This window comes from Juglans regia, chromosome 16 (genome assembly GCF_001411555.2).
Source record: "Juglans regia cultivar Chandler chromosome 16, Walnut 2.0, whole genome shotgun sequence".
NCBI lineage: Eukaryota > Viridiplantae > Streptophyta > Magnoliopsida > Fagales > Juglandaceae > Juglans > Juglans regia.
In genome coordinates, this window is record NC_049916.1 from 25,505,391 (window position 1) to 25,518,882 (window position 13,492).

Here is a 13,492-nt window from a genome sequence, read left to right on the forward strand (position 1 = left end):
GTTTTCACAATTAATAATACTATATCTTGATGATTAAGCCTAATTATTTATTTTCTAATTTTAATGGTAATCAAATGAGTTTGATATTTAATAATCATCATCTGCTAGCTATATTAACATATGTAGTTTTATTAGAATTTCAAGAGCGACATCTACACATCTTTCTGATCTTCGGCTCACGAGCACACATCATTTCACACACGAAGGGCTCAAAGACAAAAAAAAGGAGGCAAAATTCAGAAGAAAAAAATGGTGGGAATGATTTCTAAGCACTGAAGTAGTCAACAAGCATGGAAACTGAAGCCTCGGAACACGGCAGCACCACGGGCGGATTGAGTACTCGCTTGACCCCGAGGCCAAAAGCTTGAACCAGACCTGTTGAGGTCCCTGAAGCTTCCTTGGGTTGATCATGAACACTGTGGCTGGACTCGGGCTTCGCAAGGTCCGAGCCATTGGAAAGGATGGTTCGACGACCCTTCTCTCGCAGCTTGGCAAGCTCCCTAGTCCAGATAACCACCGGTGCAGACATGATTCAAAATCCTGCTTGGAATTAATCCGCGGACACCGACAAAAGAAGATGAAGAAGAAGAAGAAGATTGAAGAAGACGTTAAAATTCTTTTAAGATATTTGAAGCTTTTGGATGGCTGATATTTTGAGGTGTGAACGAAAGTGGGATTTTAATTATATATCGGTGGATGAATGATATGATCAGTGGGTGATATACAGCTAGCTTTGTTCTTATCTGTGTGCTTTCACACTGCTCTGAAATAATTGGATGCAAGGGGCCAGTGTTGGTCGGTTTTGAGTCATCTTTCAGTCTTTATTATCCCCTCAATCACTGCAAGCCAGCCATTCGTTACTTGACCCCTCAATCTTATCGTTCGAGTATTTTAATTTTTATTTAGTATTAAGAAAATAATTATTAGTAAATTTATATATATATATATATATATCTTTTTAACTTTTTTAATAATTAAAGATATTAAAAAAATACTTAAAAAATGATAAAAAAACCTACAAATTTATACTCGCGGTGCACCAAAGGGCAGTCCACTAACACCGCCCATATATAATTTATGTTTTCTATTATAGTTTATCTTAAATTATATTTTTGGGGCCGGATGACCGATAGAAATTATATGAATGCATTTTTTAATAACTAATTATAAACTTAAATATTATAGGAACATCCTCATATTAATTGTTATAATTAAGAGTGAGCAAATAACAAATTCTCCTTTACACGTTAATAGGGTTGGAAGAGATATTTAAACCTCACAATTTTAGTTAAGAGATAAAGTCAATAAGAGACTCAGATTCCTAATAAGATATATACACAAATTCCTAATAGGAGATGGACTCACACTCCTAACAGAAGATAGACTCATTCCTAAAAGGAAAAAAACTTCATAATATAAATTAGTCTCTATCACTCTAAGGAAATAACATCTATAAATAGTCTACAAGAAGTAAGTAACAAATTCTACACTTGAACTTGATTCACTTCTTCTTTACATACATTTACTTTCATATTGCTATAATGACTTTGGCATCGAGGACTCTAGAGGGCAACCAGTGCCACCCATTCATTTATTACAGGTAATCCGTGTGGTTGGTGGTGTGAAATACGTCCTTAACAAAGGTCAAAGAAAACAACAAGTTTAGACAAATTTGGTCTCGTTTGTTTTAGTAGATGAGATTATAAGAGATGAAATTAAAGTATGATATGAGATAAAATCTGTTTGTTATAGTCATTAGGGCATAGTTCTCTAGATTTATGATACAGCATGTGTTGATAAATACCCTTAATTTGAATAAACACATGATTTGTTTCGGTGAGATGAGAAACACGTACGTACAGCCAGGTTGAGTTTTGTTTTAGCAATGGCCCTTGTTTGTTCCATCAGAGTCAAAAGACTGGTGCTGTGCGATTCTTTCATGCTGAATGCACACATGGTGAAGCAAACATACAGGCAAGATCCGAGACCGGAAGGTGTACTGTCAATTTTCCTCCCGACCTTTACGAGTTTGGAGTTATGGCTTAAGAGTCATTCTTGGTATGCTTTCTTTAATGAGTAGTTTTGTATGTTTTCATAAAACATCTCATCGTTACAATTTTTTAAATTTTCAATACAAAAGAAAATAAATAATTTAATTTTTTCAAATTTTAAAATAAAAATAATATTAAATAATATATTCTAACAATATTTTATTTAACTTTTTAATTTTAATCTCAACGCATCTAATCTCATTTGTCAAAACAAACGAGCCTCATAGACAAGTTCTAAATGTACAAGTCTTATGCAAATTTTTTATAAAAAAAAGGTGAATTTTTCATATTTTTTTTTATAATGTGATCAACTTTTTTATAAAAGAATTTGTGCAAGATTAGTATATTTTGAATTTATATAAATTATTAGGACTCGCTCTTCTATCGCTTTTGAATCAACCTGGCTCGATGATTGTTCTAACTTCCAAGTCTTTTGAGTTTTTACCTTCTTTCCATTGGCTCTCAAGGCCCAATGGGCCAATGCCATCTTTTTGGGTCAGGAGGCCCAAATAGCTTCTCGCTGCCTTATGCTTATGTACCAACTCGGAGTTCTCTACCATATAAACCCCGATTCTTGGATTCTAGAGCAAACCCAGAAAGTGAAAAGAGCAGCAGCGGCAGCCGAATCCGGACGCCAGTAGCCACTGCCTTCTCCCCGCTTCGCATCTCATCTGGTCTCTGCAATTGTTAGGTGATCCTGTAATCGTGATGAAGATTCACAATATAGTTAACTATCCACTCAAACGACACGAGCTCAAAAGCACCCTCTTCCCGACAAACCCATCTCCCTTTCTTGCACTTTTCTCTTCTACCCCTCACCCATGCTCCTCTCCGAAAACCCAAACCCTGCCTAAAGACAACCTCACAAACCCCCCACCAGTTACTCAGCGCTTCCTTCAAAACTCCATTCAATCTTCTCAGTGGAATTTGATCAAGCACCATGCGCAAAACCTCACCCCCTCTTTAATCTCCACCACCCTCTACAACCTCCGCGAAAGTCCTCACCTTGTACTTGAATTCATATCCCACATAGAGTTCCATCGTCTCGATGTCAAAACCTGCTGCCTCGCCATCGATATTGTCGCGCGCCTCCCATCTCAAAAACCCACTTTACAACTCTTAAAGCAAGCCATTTCCAGTGGCATTTCTACAACCAGAGGATTATTTGATGAGTTGGCGCTTGCGCGCGATAATTTGAGTATCACAAGTAGTATTGTTTTTGATTTGTTGATAAGGGCTTGTTGTGATTTGAAGAGGGCTGATGAGGCTTTTGAGTGTTTTGATATGATGAAGGAAAAGGGTGTTTTACCTAAGATTGAGACGTGTAATATGATGTTGAGTCTGTTATTGAAGTTGAATAGAACACAGGCAGCGTGGGTTTTGTATGCGGAGATGTTTAGGCTGAGGATCAAATCAAGTGTGTATACATTTAATGTAATGATTAATGTGTTGTGTAAAGAAGGGAAGTTGAAGAAGGCGAAGGAGTTTATTGGGTTTATGGAGGGTTTAGGGGTTAAGCCTAGTGTTGTTACTTATAACACGTTAATCCATGGGTATTGTTCAAGAGGGAAGATTGAAGCCGCGCATTTGATTCTCAATACCATGAAAGTTAAAGGTCTGGAACCAGATTCATATTCGTATAATTCGCTTATCAGTGGGCTGGGTAAGGAGGGCAGGCTTGAGGAGGCATCTGGGCTTGTAGGTAAAATGGTGGAGAACGGGTTGTTCCCAAGTGCTGTGACGTATAATGCTTTGATTGATGGGTATTGCAATAAAGGGGATTTAGAAACAGCCTTTGGTTATAAAAATGAGATGGTTAGGAAAGGGATAATGCCAACTGTGTCGACTTACAATTTGTTGATTCATGCGTTGTTTATGGAAGCTAGGATGAGTGAAGCTGATAATATGATTAAGGAAATGGGAGAGAAGGGAATGACTCCTGATGCCATCACATATAACATCTTGATTAATGGGTATTGCAGATGTGGGGATGCAAAGAAAGCCTTTAGCCTCCATGATGAGATGTTGACTAGAGGGATTGAACCTACACGGGTAACTTATACGTCACTTATTCATGTTTTGAATAAACGCAATAGAATGAAGGAGGCAGATGATTTGTTTGAGAGGATACAGCGTAAAGGTGTGTTGCCAGATCTTGTAATGTTTAATGCCTTGATTGATGGTCACTGTGCTAATGGTAACATGGAACGTGCATTTTCACTTTTGAAAGAGATGGATAGGATGAAGGTTGCTCCTGATGAAGTGACTTACAATACCTTAATGCAGGGGCGCTGTAGGGAGGGTAAAGTTGAAGAAGCTCGTGAACTCCTTGATGAGATGAAGAGAAGGGCGATTAAGCCTGATCACATTAGTTACAATACTCTCATTAGTGGTTATAGCAGAAAAGGGGAGATGAAGGATGCATTTAGAGTTCGAGATGAGATGTTGAGTATAGGTTTCAATCCCACTCTTCTCACTTACAATGCCCTTATACAAGGCCTGTGCAAAAACCAAGAAGGTGACCATGCTGAAGAGCTCCTCAGAGAAATGCAAACTAAAGGTATAAACCCGGATGACAGCACCTATTTCTCTTTAATTGAGGGGATTAGCAAAGTTGATAACTTTGTGGAGGATGGAGATTCATAAACGATATATTTCTCCACATTCTTCTGAGCTTTCATGGAGAAAGGGGATATCTTGAAGCAAGTCTAGGTTTCAACTTTCAACCCACTCTTTATGGTTAAAATGCCCTTATACAAGGGTTATTCAAAACCAAGAAGGCGACAATGCAGAAGAGCTCCTTGGACGAATGATAATAATAAAGGTGTAACATCCGGTGACAGAACCTCTCTCTCTTTAATCAAGAGGATTGCCAAAGTCGACAACTTCATGGGAAATAGTGATTCATAAATGATATAGTTGTCCGCATTATTCTGAACTTTCATGGAGAAAGGTGTTCTCTTGAAGCAAAGTTTCTGTTCGGAAATTGGAAGATTCTTTTCATTTCCTTTTGTTTGGAATACCAACTTGTTATGTGATTTTGGCCGAGAATAACGTTATTGAGAGAAATGATTTCTCCGAAGTTTTGTCATACTTTGTGGTAACCCATCGTTGAGATAATGCTGTCACTAGATGATTACCGTGCCTAGGCAAATTCCAATTTTCTGTTCCCCCTTCATCTGCGTCTCTGCCCTTGGTAAGAATGGAGGATAAAGAAGAGACCACAAATTCTGGACGAGAAAGGATTAGTGCCCCATGAACAAGTCTACCGGCAGAAGCAAGTGCATCATTATAGTGATGATTCTGTAATGTTGTGGTATGGCCGATGTTGCTAATAATATGTTACTTCTTTTGAATTGGGTTTGTGCAAACATGAAAGGGGCACAAGCTTTTTTACGATTCATTTATTTGTTTGAAATATGATATGACAAAGTACTTCACAGTGCGAATTCTGGTTTGCTGCTCAAATTATTAAAAAAAAAAATATGGTTCGCTGCTCAAGTTTTGTTTTGACAGTAAGGGTGCCCCCTAACCAATGCAAACTGAGGTAGGTACTCTGGTTATATATGGATAGATTAACACATGGAGCAATCCTGTTGAAATCCATGACAGGGAGGCCCTGAGTGAATACTGGAAGATTCGAGGCTATAATCTTCTTTGCTACTTGTATTTCTATAGAGAATGGAAGGTAGCCATGGCGTAATTAAGACACCTAGTCCTCTCTTGCTTTTATTGTGACGTGTTCTTATCTTTCTGCCAGGTAAACTATAGCAAATATACCAACTTAGAGAATAAAAGGGAAGTTCATTTTGCTAATTTCCTTTACATATCCAAAATAATTCAGTTCTAAATCCATTGAAGAATCAAAGAGAGATACCAACCAAATTGCTAAAATTCTGACTCGGCGCTTCGATTCGAAGAAGGACGGACGAACCCCACAACAACTCCTATAAGAACCAGCCCATTCATGATTGCTGAAATCCTGAATATCTCAGCAGCTGCATAACAGGTAGAAGATAGAGCTCCTCCACCCCTGCCTCTGCCTTGTGACTGAAGTTTCAGGGAGCTCACCATTTTTGCAAAGGACTGCTCAGTGCACACAGGAAGGCTTGAGCCCACCAAAAGAGCTCAGCCCCGTTATGTAGTGTACACTCTTCCTCCTTCTAGAGTTGGCAATGGTGGTAGTGGCAGCAGCAGCATCAGGGTCCCTTTTTCTGTTAATTACTTCCCCAAATATACAAAATACAAATTACATCGGTTCAAGTATTTGTTAACGGCTGAAAGCCTGAAACAGAATTCTATCTTTTTATTATTAAAGTTGCATCAAGGTAGCATCCAAGTTGTTGTAGTATAGTGGTGAGTATTCCTGCCTGTCAAGCTGGGTTTGATCCCCGGCAACGGCGAATTAACTTTTTTCTCCGGTTTTCTCGGGAACCAAGCACAAGACTAGGGCAGGAAAGTACGGCTATATATTAGTCAACGATTGCATGCGGTTTCAAAGTCCGGTCTTGGTGGGGCATATGCTAATTGCTATGTCTATGCCAGACCAGTTTCTCAACAAAACCTACCCGCCATCCTCTCAACCTCTGTTGAGTACTTTTGATGCCAAGGATGAAAGCTACACCATTCTTATGGTTAAATATCACAGGAAGATCCTACTCTCTCCTGCCTTGCATCTACTGCTAAGCGTGTCTCTTAGGTACGTTTGGGTAGCAAGTACACTTGAGAAGTGTTGAGAATATTTGTGAATAGTTATGAGTAAAGATTGGAATGAGTTTGTGAGTCCCATTGAGAATATTTTGAGTTGTTTGGATGTGTGAAGTATGTTGAGTTGTTGACTTTTGGATAGATAGTTGAAAAATGTGTGAGTTTCATAAATATTATAGTGATTTTATTTTTAGTAATAAATATTATAGTGATTTTATTATAATGATTTTTTAATATTAATAAATATTGTAGTGATTTTATTTTATTTTTATATATGATAATGATAAATATGATAATGATTTTATTTTTAATTTATATATAATAGTGATAAATATTATAATGATTTTATTTTCATATATATAATAGTGATAAATAGTGATTTTATTTTTTATTTATATATTATAGTGATTTTATTTTTTATTTATATATTATAGTGATAAATATTATAGTGGTTTCATTTTTTATTTATATATAATAGTGATAAATATTATAGTGATTTTATTTTTTCTTTATATTTAATAGTGATAAATATTATAGAATGTTTGTGAATAGTTATGAATATAGATTGAAGTGAGTTTGTGGATATCATTGAAAGTATTTTAAGTTTTTTGGCATGTAGAGTATTTTCAATAGTACGAGGATACTTAAAAAGTGCTGAGATATGTTGACTATCCAAACGTAGCCTAGTGTATTTGCACTTTTTTTTTAATATTTTTAAAATATATATATAAAATCATATTCACTTTTTTAATCATTAAAAAAATTAAAATATATAAACCCAATAAGCAAAACTACGGGACAACCTAACATTTTCCAATTTCATATTGCATACTGTTTAGAATTAGAGGGATCAGTTATTTTCTAAAAAACGAAAAAAAAAATGTGTCTCTTAAGAAAGTGGGATTTTAATTAAATTCCGTGGATTTTTATTTTTATTTTTATTTCCGGGAAAGATTTGCTAATGATTGGATTGTATTGGGGAGATTAAATTATTAGGATATGATCAGCAGAAGAAATGAGTCATTACGATCCACTGGATGGGTACTGCTAAATTTTAATCATTGGAAAATTCACAAAGAAGGACCCATTGATGATCACTTTGAAAAAGTTCTAAGCCCCGAAATTATCACATGCCACTTTCATTGACAGCAAGTGCTTTTGCCATTTTCTTTTTCTATTTATTTGCAAAGTGATTGCTGGGAAAGAGGTAGAAGAACGGGGAGAGGCAGGAACATCCAGAAATTCGATCCTACCACCTAAATGCTAATAAAGTAGAAAAGGATGACCCCTTAATTAAGCTAGAGGGACAATTTTAAATAGGGAAATGCTGTGTCCCGAGACTTTCTCTCGAGATTTTTTTATTTTTTTACTTGGTGATTGAAGAAGTATTTTTTAATGATGTTGTGATTTTTTAAAAAAAATATATATTTAAAGTTATTAAAAAAATGCAGGAAAAAATTGTATAAAAAAAAGATGAATTACACTAATCGGGACCCAAAATTGGTGGTTGTAGTGCCACCCTTTGAAAAAACAAAACCATTAAAGCTTGTTTGGCAAGTGAAATGATTTCATCTTATCTCATAACTTCTCATAATTTCTTTTTCAAATATCATTCAAATGTAAATATTTTTCAATATAAAATTTTTAACTTTTTCACCTAATTATTATCTAATCATTTAATTTTTCCAAACTTCCAAACAATACTATTTTTTTTTTAAATTTTAAAATAAAAATTATATTCTAACAATATTTTAACTTTATAATATTTTTATTTAACTTTTTCTTACTTATTTCTCAAAACTATAAAACATCTTAACTTAAACTATTTTTCTATTATTGACAAATTATTTTATTATTATTCATAAAATTCTTATCTCATATCACTTCTCAAACCATCCTTTAAAAAGGCACTCAGCTCAGAGTCCAAATTATCGACCACACCCCAACATTTCAAATTACAAAACTTGATCACATGGCAATCTTCAAGTAGGCACATCACAGGAAAAGAAATACTAGTTCTATTTTGCAAAATTTATTGGATTTTATTTATTCATTTTTGCATTAGGTCCCAGCTAATGTGTGAAAGAAGTACCAATTTTTTTTTTTTCCCTTTTATAAATAAAAATACAAAGCCCATTAGAAGTAGTTCTTCCTTGAAGCCGGTAATATACAACAAAACCAGTAATGAGTAACTGGAGAACTTCTAGCAGAAAATAGAAAATCTTGAGATGGAAAAAAGAGGAATGACTAGGATGAACTGTTCTGGTCCAGTTTGACAAACTCTAGATTGCACAATCTATTTACAACCCTAGTCCGGACATAAAATTTGTGTTCAAGTTTGTAAGAAAACTAAAATCCCACCGCCATCTTGGAATGTTTATGGACACTAAACGGCAACTAAATTCCACATGAACAAATGAGATCAGTATCTCTAAAAAAAAGGTAAGGTTGCTTGATACAGATTGTAAAACTGGAGATTACCAGCAACTAAATTATAAATTTGGTTTGCCCGACATTTTGCTGTAATTGATGGTTCACCACCAGACCTGTATCGTCAAGAACACGAAATGGGGTAACTTTCAGCACAATATCTCTCGTCCTCAACATCTCGAAGACACAAACATCTCCTTCCCCCAAATTATTCTCCAACGAAAATTCATACCATCCCTGGCTTAACTTAGCTCTACCTCCCTTGTAAAGGCATCGGACAGGCCACTGTCTCCCATCAGAAACCTGAAGTTTGATGAATCCAGAAACCCCACTTAGATTCTTTTCAGCAAAGCAGGATGGCAGATACTGCACGAGAAAAAAGAGTACATACAAACTAAGCACACTGTTTTATGATGATATTATAAAGCCATGTTTAGCACATCAATTTCACCAGCTCACCATTATACACCCTCTATATAAATAGGACGGTCGCAGGACAACCCTGCAGAAAGGATTAGCTGGTTCAAATGCTTTGGCTGCATTGATAGCCCTTTCCCGTTCCTCTGCTGTTACTGTTCTCTTTCTTGCAGAAGCACTTTCATAAAATCTAAATCGCATTTCTACTTCTTCATGTTGAGCAGATGACTCCTGCTCATCTGCATATATATAAAATAGAACATTGATGAGAAAATTAAATTCTTTTAACACCAAAGGACAAAAAAACGAGATTATAATTTTAAATAGCTTACTGGGATCAGGTTTCCGCTTTTTTCTCATGGTTTTTTTAATTTGAGTCTCTTGATCTGGACTTTGAAATTTTACTTCATCCAAAGACTTTTTAAACTCGATTGCATTAAACTGAACACCTACATTTCGAGTGGGTTCAGTTTCCGCAGGTGACTTCCTAAAACCCTTGGACGGATGCAGGTTCCTTTCACCAGCCCAATTTAAACAGTTCTTAAGTTGAGACCCATTGAACAAATTCTGCAGTGAGGGAGGAGTGTAACTTCTACTAGGTGTCAATTGATCTCCACATTCACCAAGCAGCTTATTTTTCAAAGGCCCGCTAGTAAGGCATGGAAGGGAGGAACCCATGATTGCAGCAGAGTCATCATCTTCCATTTCTTCAAATACATTATACTGATTGCCATAAATGAGTCCATGGGTGCCACCAAGTGCATTGGACTGATAACTTATCTCAGAAGCCGCCAAATTATATATATGAACAAAGAAACGCGAATTCCCTTCGTATCTAAATATTAAAAAGTACCCAACACGGATGGAGTAGCGTTCAACAAATTTCTGCCAACCATTGTGAAACCAAACACTGTTCCCAATCCTTTTCAATCCTACTTGCCATACGTGACCATCCGGAATGGAGAGTGTAGCAAAAGCTGAAAACTCATCCCTAAATTTGTTGGCAAAATTTTCTGGTATCCTCTGCATGTATCAAAGATCAAGTTGGGCCTTGTTTGTTGCAATGAAATGCATGATTTACGTGTGTAGATGATGTAAAGATATGACTGTGAACAAGGTAACTGGGGACATGGGCCTAAAGAGGACCGAGTGGCATATAGGATTCATGTAGTCCAACCCGCTGAATTAAGATGGGCTTAATTGAGCTGAGTTGGGTATATCACCATTCACCACAAGATCTGATTGTGTGGCATAATAGACATCCAAAGCTCGTCCTAGAGCCTTTCAAAGGAAAAATAGAATCATTCTGAAGAATCCATAAATATCCAAGAAAAATAGTATAGTGTCACAGGCATAATAACAATGAGAAATGTCTACTTTCACCACAAAGGACTTGAAAAACTTGAATTTTGCAGAATCGGTCATTTACTGGTCTCATGTCATCTCATGTCATCTTATATGTGATCAATTCCTACGTGATGACTCGCAAAAGAGTTAGAACAACCAAAATTTCAATCATTCCTCAAAATTACCATAATTGTGAAAATTTAACATCAGAATCAAAATGATGACATGGAAAATCAAGATTCGAGTCCACAAGTTCCACCCATAAGTATAGCAACAATCAGAGTGAATTATATTATCCTAAAAATGTACAAAATACTTCATTTTGCTAGCTTCTTTCAGATGATGTCATTTACATAAATTTTACCTTCTAACACAGAAAGTAAATCTTGAAAGGTGGATTGATTCCTCAATGCTCGACGATGGCCATGTAAAATCAAAGACAAAACTGGTAAGCATAAATGAATTGGGTTTGAAGGGGCTATTATAAATTTTAAAAGAGTTTTATTCCTGGTTAATTTACTAATGCGAATATTCCATCCTGATTGGTTCCTAAAACTGGTTGATAAGAAATTCCAGTACTCAATCACAATACCCACTTTGTTCCAGCAGAAAATATTTCCCAAAGATTTTTACACTGAAAAATATTTTGTTTTCAAGACTCCTTTCGTTTTTAGGAATTTCTACTACACAGAAAAATCTACTATCTTCAATTGGTTTCAGGCGCTCCTTCACTTTTTGCATCTAATATGAATATCTTAAGAAAATACCTTTCCACCGAAAATTCTTCTCAGATAAACCAGATGGAGCAAAACTAAACTACAAAACCTTACGTATTTCAGCAATTCAGCTCTCAATGATACAAATATGATCAATCCGCTGACGTGTAGCCCCATAATTTTGATGACCTATGAATGATTATAGTTCTTCAAAAATCAAAACCAAATAACCTTATTAAACAAAACTTCCATTCTTCCTTCTCCTTTTCCTAGTTTTTCTCCAGAGCAAAACAAATTCATAGGTTTCACCAAATTGTCATAAAACCAGCCACATGAAAGCAGAATCTAGAGGATTACAATTAACTTCGCACCTCCCTCCGCTCTAATCCCACCAACCAAACGGGATTTCAGTTTTTAACCGCCGAAAGTGGAAAGGATTCTAGAAAAAGATTGGGAAAGAGGCCAAGCAAAAACACAAAACCGCACAATCAACCCTTGTGGAGTTTATCCAACTCATCGCTTAACTCCCCAGAAAGGAAGATAACCCCAGTAAATCGTGCACAAATGGAAGAGGCAATATTCTAGGAAACCAAATAGAAACCAATACCTCTCTCTGAAAAACTAACGACTAAAAATGAAACCAAGGGCATACGTAACCCCAAAGGCAAGAACTAGAGAGAGGGGAGAGAGATATATTAAGGTACCAGTTCTTTGGCTTGGATTGTGGAAGGGAGAATCAGCTTGTGAAAATAAGGGTGTGGCATTATGGTCCTCTCGGAGGCTCTCTTCCAGATCTAAAAGCTCTTCCTTCCTTCTTCACTACTGCCTTCTTCTTAGGCAGTCAAATAGCGTTTTTAATAAACCTTAAAAACCCCCCGCAACTCACTTGACCTAAAAAGTTGAACGAGTTGATGCTGCTTTTGACTCACCGAGTCGGCTTCGGATCACTGCAAGAAGACACTCATTTAATTCCTCGAAGGAAAAAATCTTCTTCTGTGTGAAGAAGCCCCAGCACACCTAACGTGCTGGGGTGAAAAAAAAAAAAAAAAAAAAGAAGAAGAAAAAAAATTATGTGAGGTGTGTGGAAAGTGTGATGTATAATAGTGTGTGATATAGCATTCCTCTTCTTCTAAGAGTAAAATTAGATAGAAGTTTCGAATAGAAAAATTTTACGAGCAATACTACACAATTTTTTAGTCTCTATATATTATATTTTTTTTTTAATTTTTTTGAGTTTATTATTTTAAAATTAATTCAATTCTTCTATTCATTATTCATATATTAAATATTTGATAAAAAAAAATTAAAAAAAATATGGTGTGTGGAGGTTGTGTGAATAATAAGAAGTTGTATAGATTTTTTCAAATTTTATATAAGATTTTTGTAAAAAAGTAAGTCTTATTAATAAAAAATAATTTTTTACAATTTTTTTAAGTGTGATCTACATGAAGCTTGTATATTTGGAGTTTGTATAAATTATTTTTCTTCATCGAATGATATATATGATCGTTCTCATCACTCTCTCTCCTCTCTCTCATATATAATAAATGATATTTACAGTCATAGAGTACGTAACTGTTGAGTCTTTTTTTTAAAAAAAATAAATATGAGATCTACATAAAAAAAATTAATTTTTTAAAAATATACTCCATTGAAAAAAAAATGTAATATTTACTCAATTTATTACTGTATATAACATTACTTTTAATTTTTGTGTATGTTTTCCTAAAGGAATATTTTTTAATCATGAATCAAATGGTCAAAGTTTTACTTTAATGTAATTAATATTCAAGAATACAAAATACATTGTTAAACACTTCAACA

At 35.3% G+C, this 13,492-nt stretch overlaps 2 protein-coding genes across 4 annotated transcripts; one reads left to right on the forward strand and one right to left on the reverse strand.

Annotated features, from left to right (window-relative positions):
- Positions 1 to 2,638: 2,638 nt before the first annotated feature.
- On the forward strand, positions 2,639 to 6,469 carry LOC108981314 (pentatricopeptide repeat-containing protein At2g15630, mitochondrial). Its single transcript, XM_018952429.2, has 2 exons — positions 2,639 to 5,811; positions 5,896 to 6,469. The coding sequence occupies exon 1, from the start codon at positions 2,760 to 2,762 to the stop codon at positions 4,695 to 4,697; it is 1,938 nt and encodes a 645-aa protein (XP_018807974.2). The 5' UTR covers positions 2,639 to 2,759; the 3' UTR covers positions 4,698 to 5,811; positions 5,896 to 6,469.
- Positions 6,470 to 8,877: 2,408 nt separating this feature from the next.
- LOC108981319 (B3 domain-containing transcription factor VRN1-like) lies at positions 8,878 to 12,700 on the reverse strand. 3 transcript variants are annotated; one of them, XM_018952433.2, is made up of 4 exons: positions 12,373 to 12,700; positions 9,938 to 10,628; positions 9,648 to 9,844; positions 8,878 to 9,554 (listed from the first exon to the last, which is right to left on the reverse strand). In XM_018952433.2, the coding sequence occupies exons 1-4, from the start codon at positions 12,430 to 12,432 to the stop codon at positions 9,246 to 9,248; spliced, it is 1,257 nt and encodes a 418-aa protein (XP_018807978.1). In that variant the 5' UTR covers positions 12,433 to 12,700; the 3' UTR covers positions 8,878 to 9,245. The 3 variants fall into 3 exon arrangements, with proteins under 3 accessions (XP_018807978.1, XP_035542306.1, XP_018807979.1); XM_035686413.1 differs by having other exon boundaries at positions 8,878 to 9,491; positions 12,373 to 12,651; XM_018952434.2 differs by having other exon boundaries at positions 9,938 to 10,886; positions 12,373 to 12,444.
- Between the last annotated feature and the right edge of the window lie 792 nt (positions 12,701 to 13,492).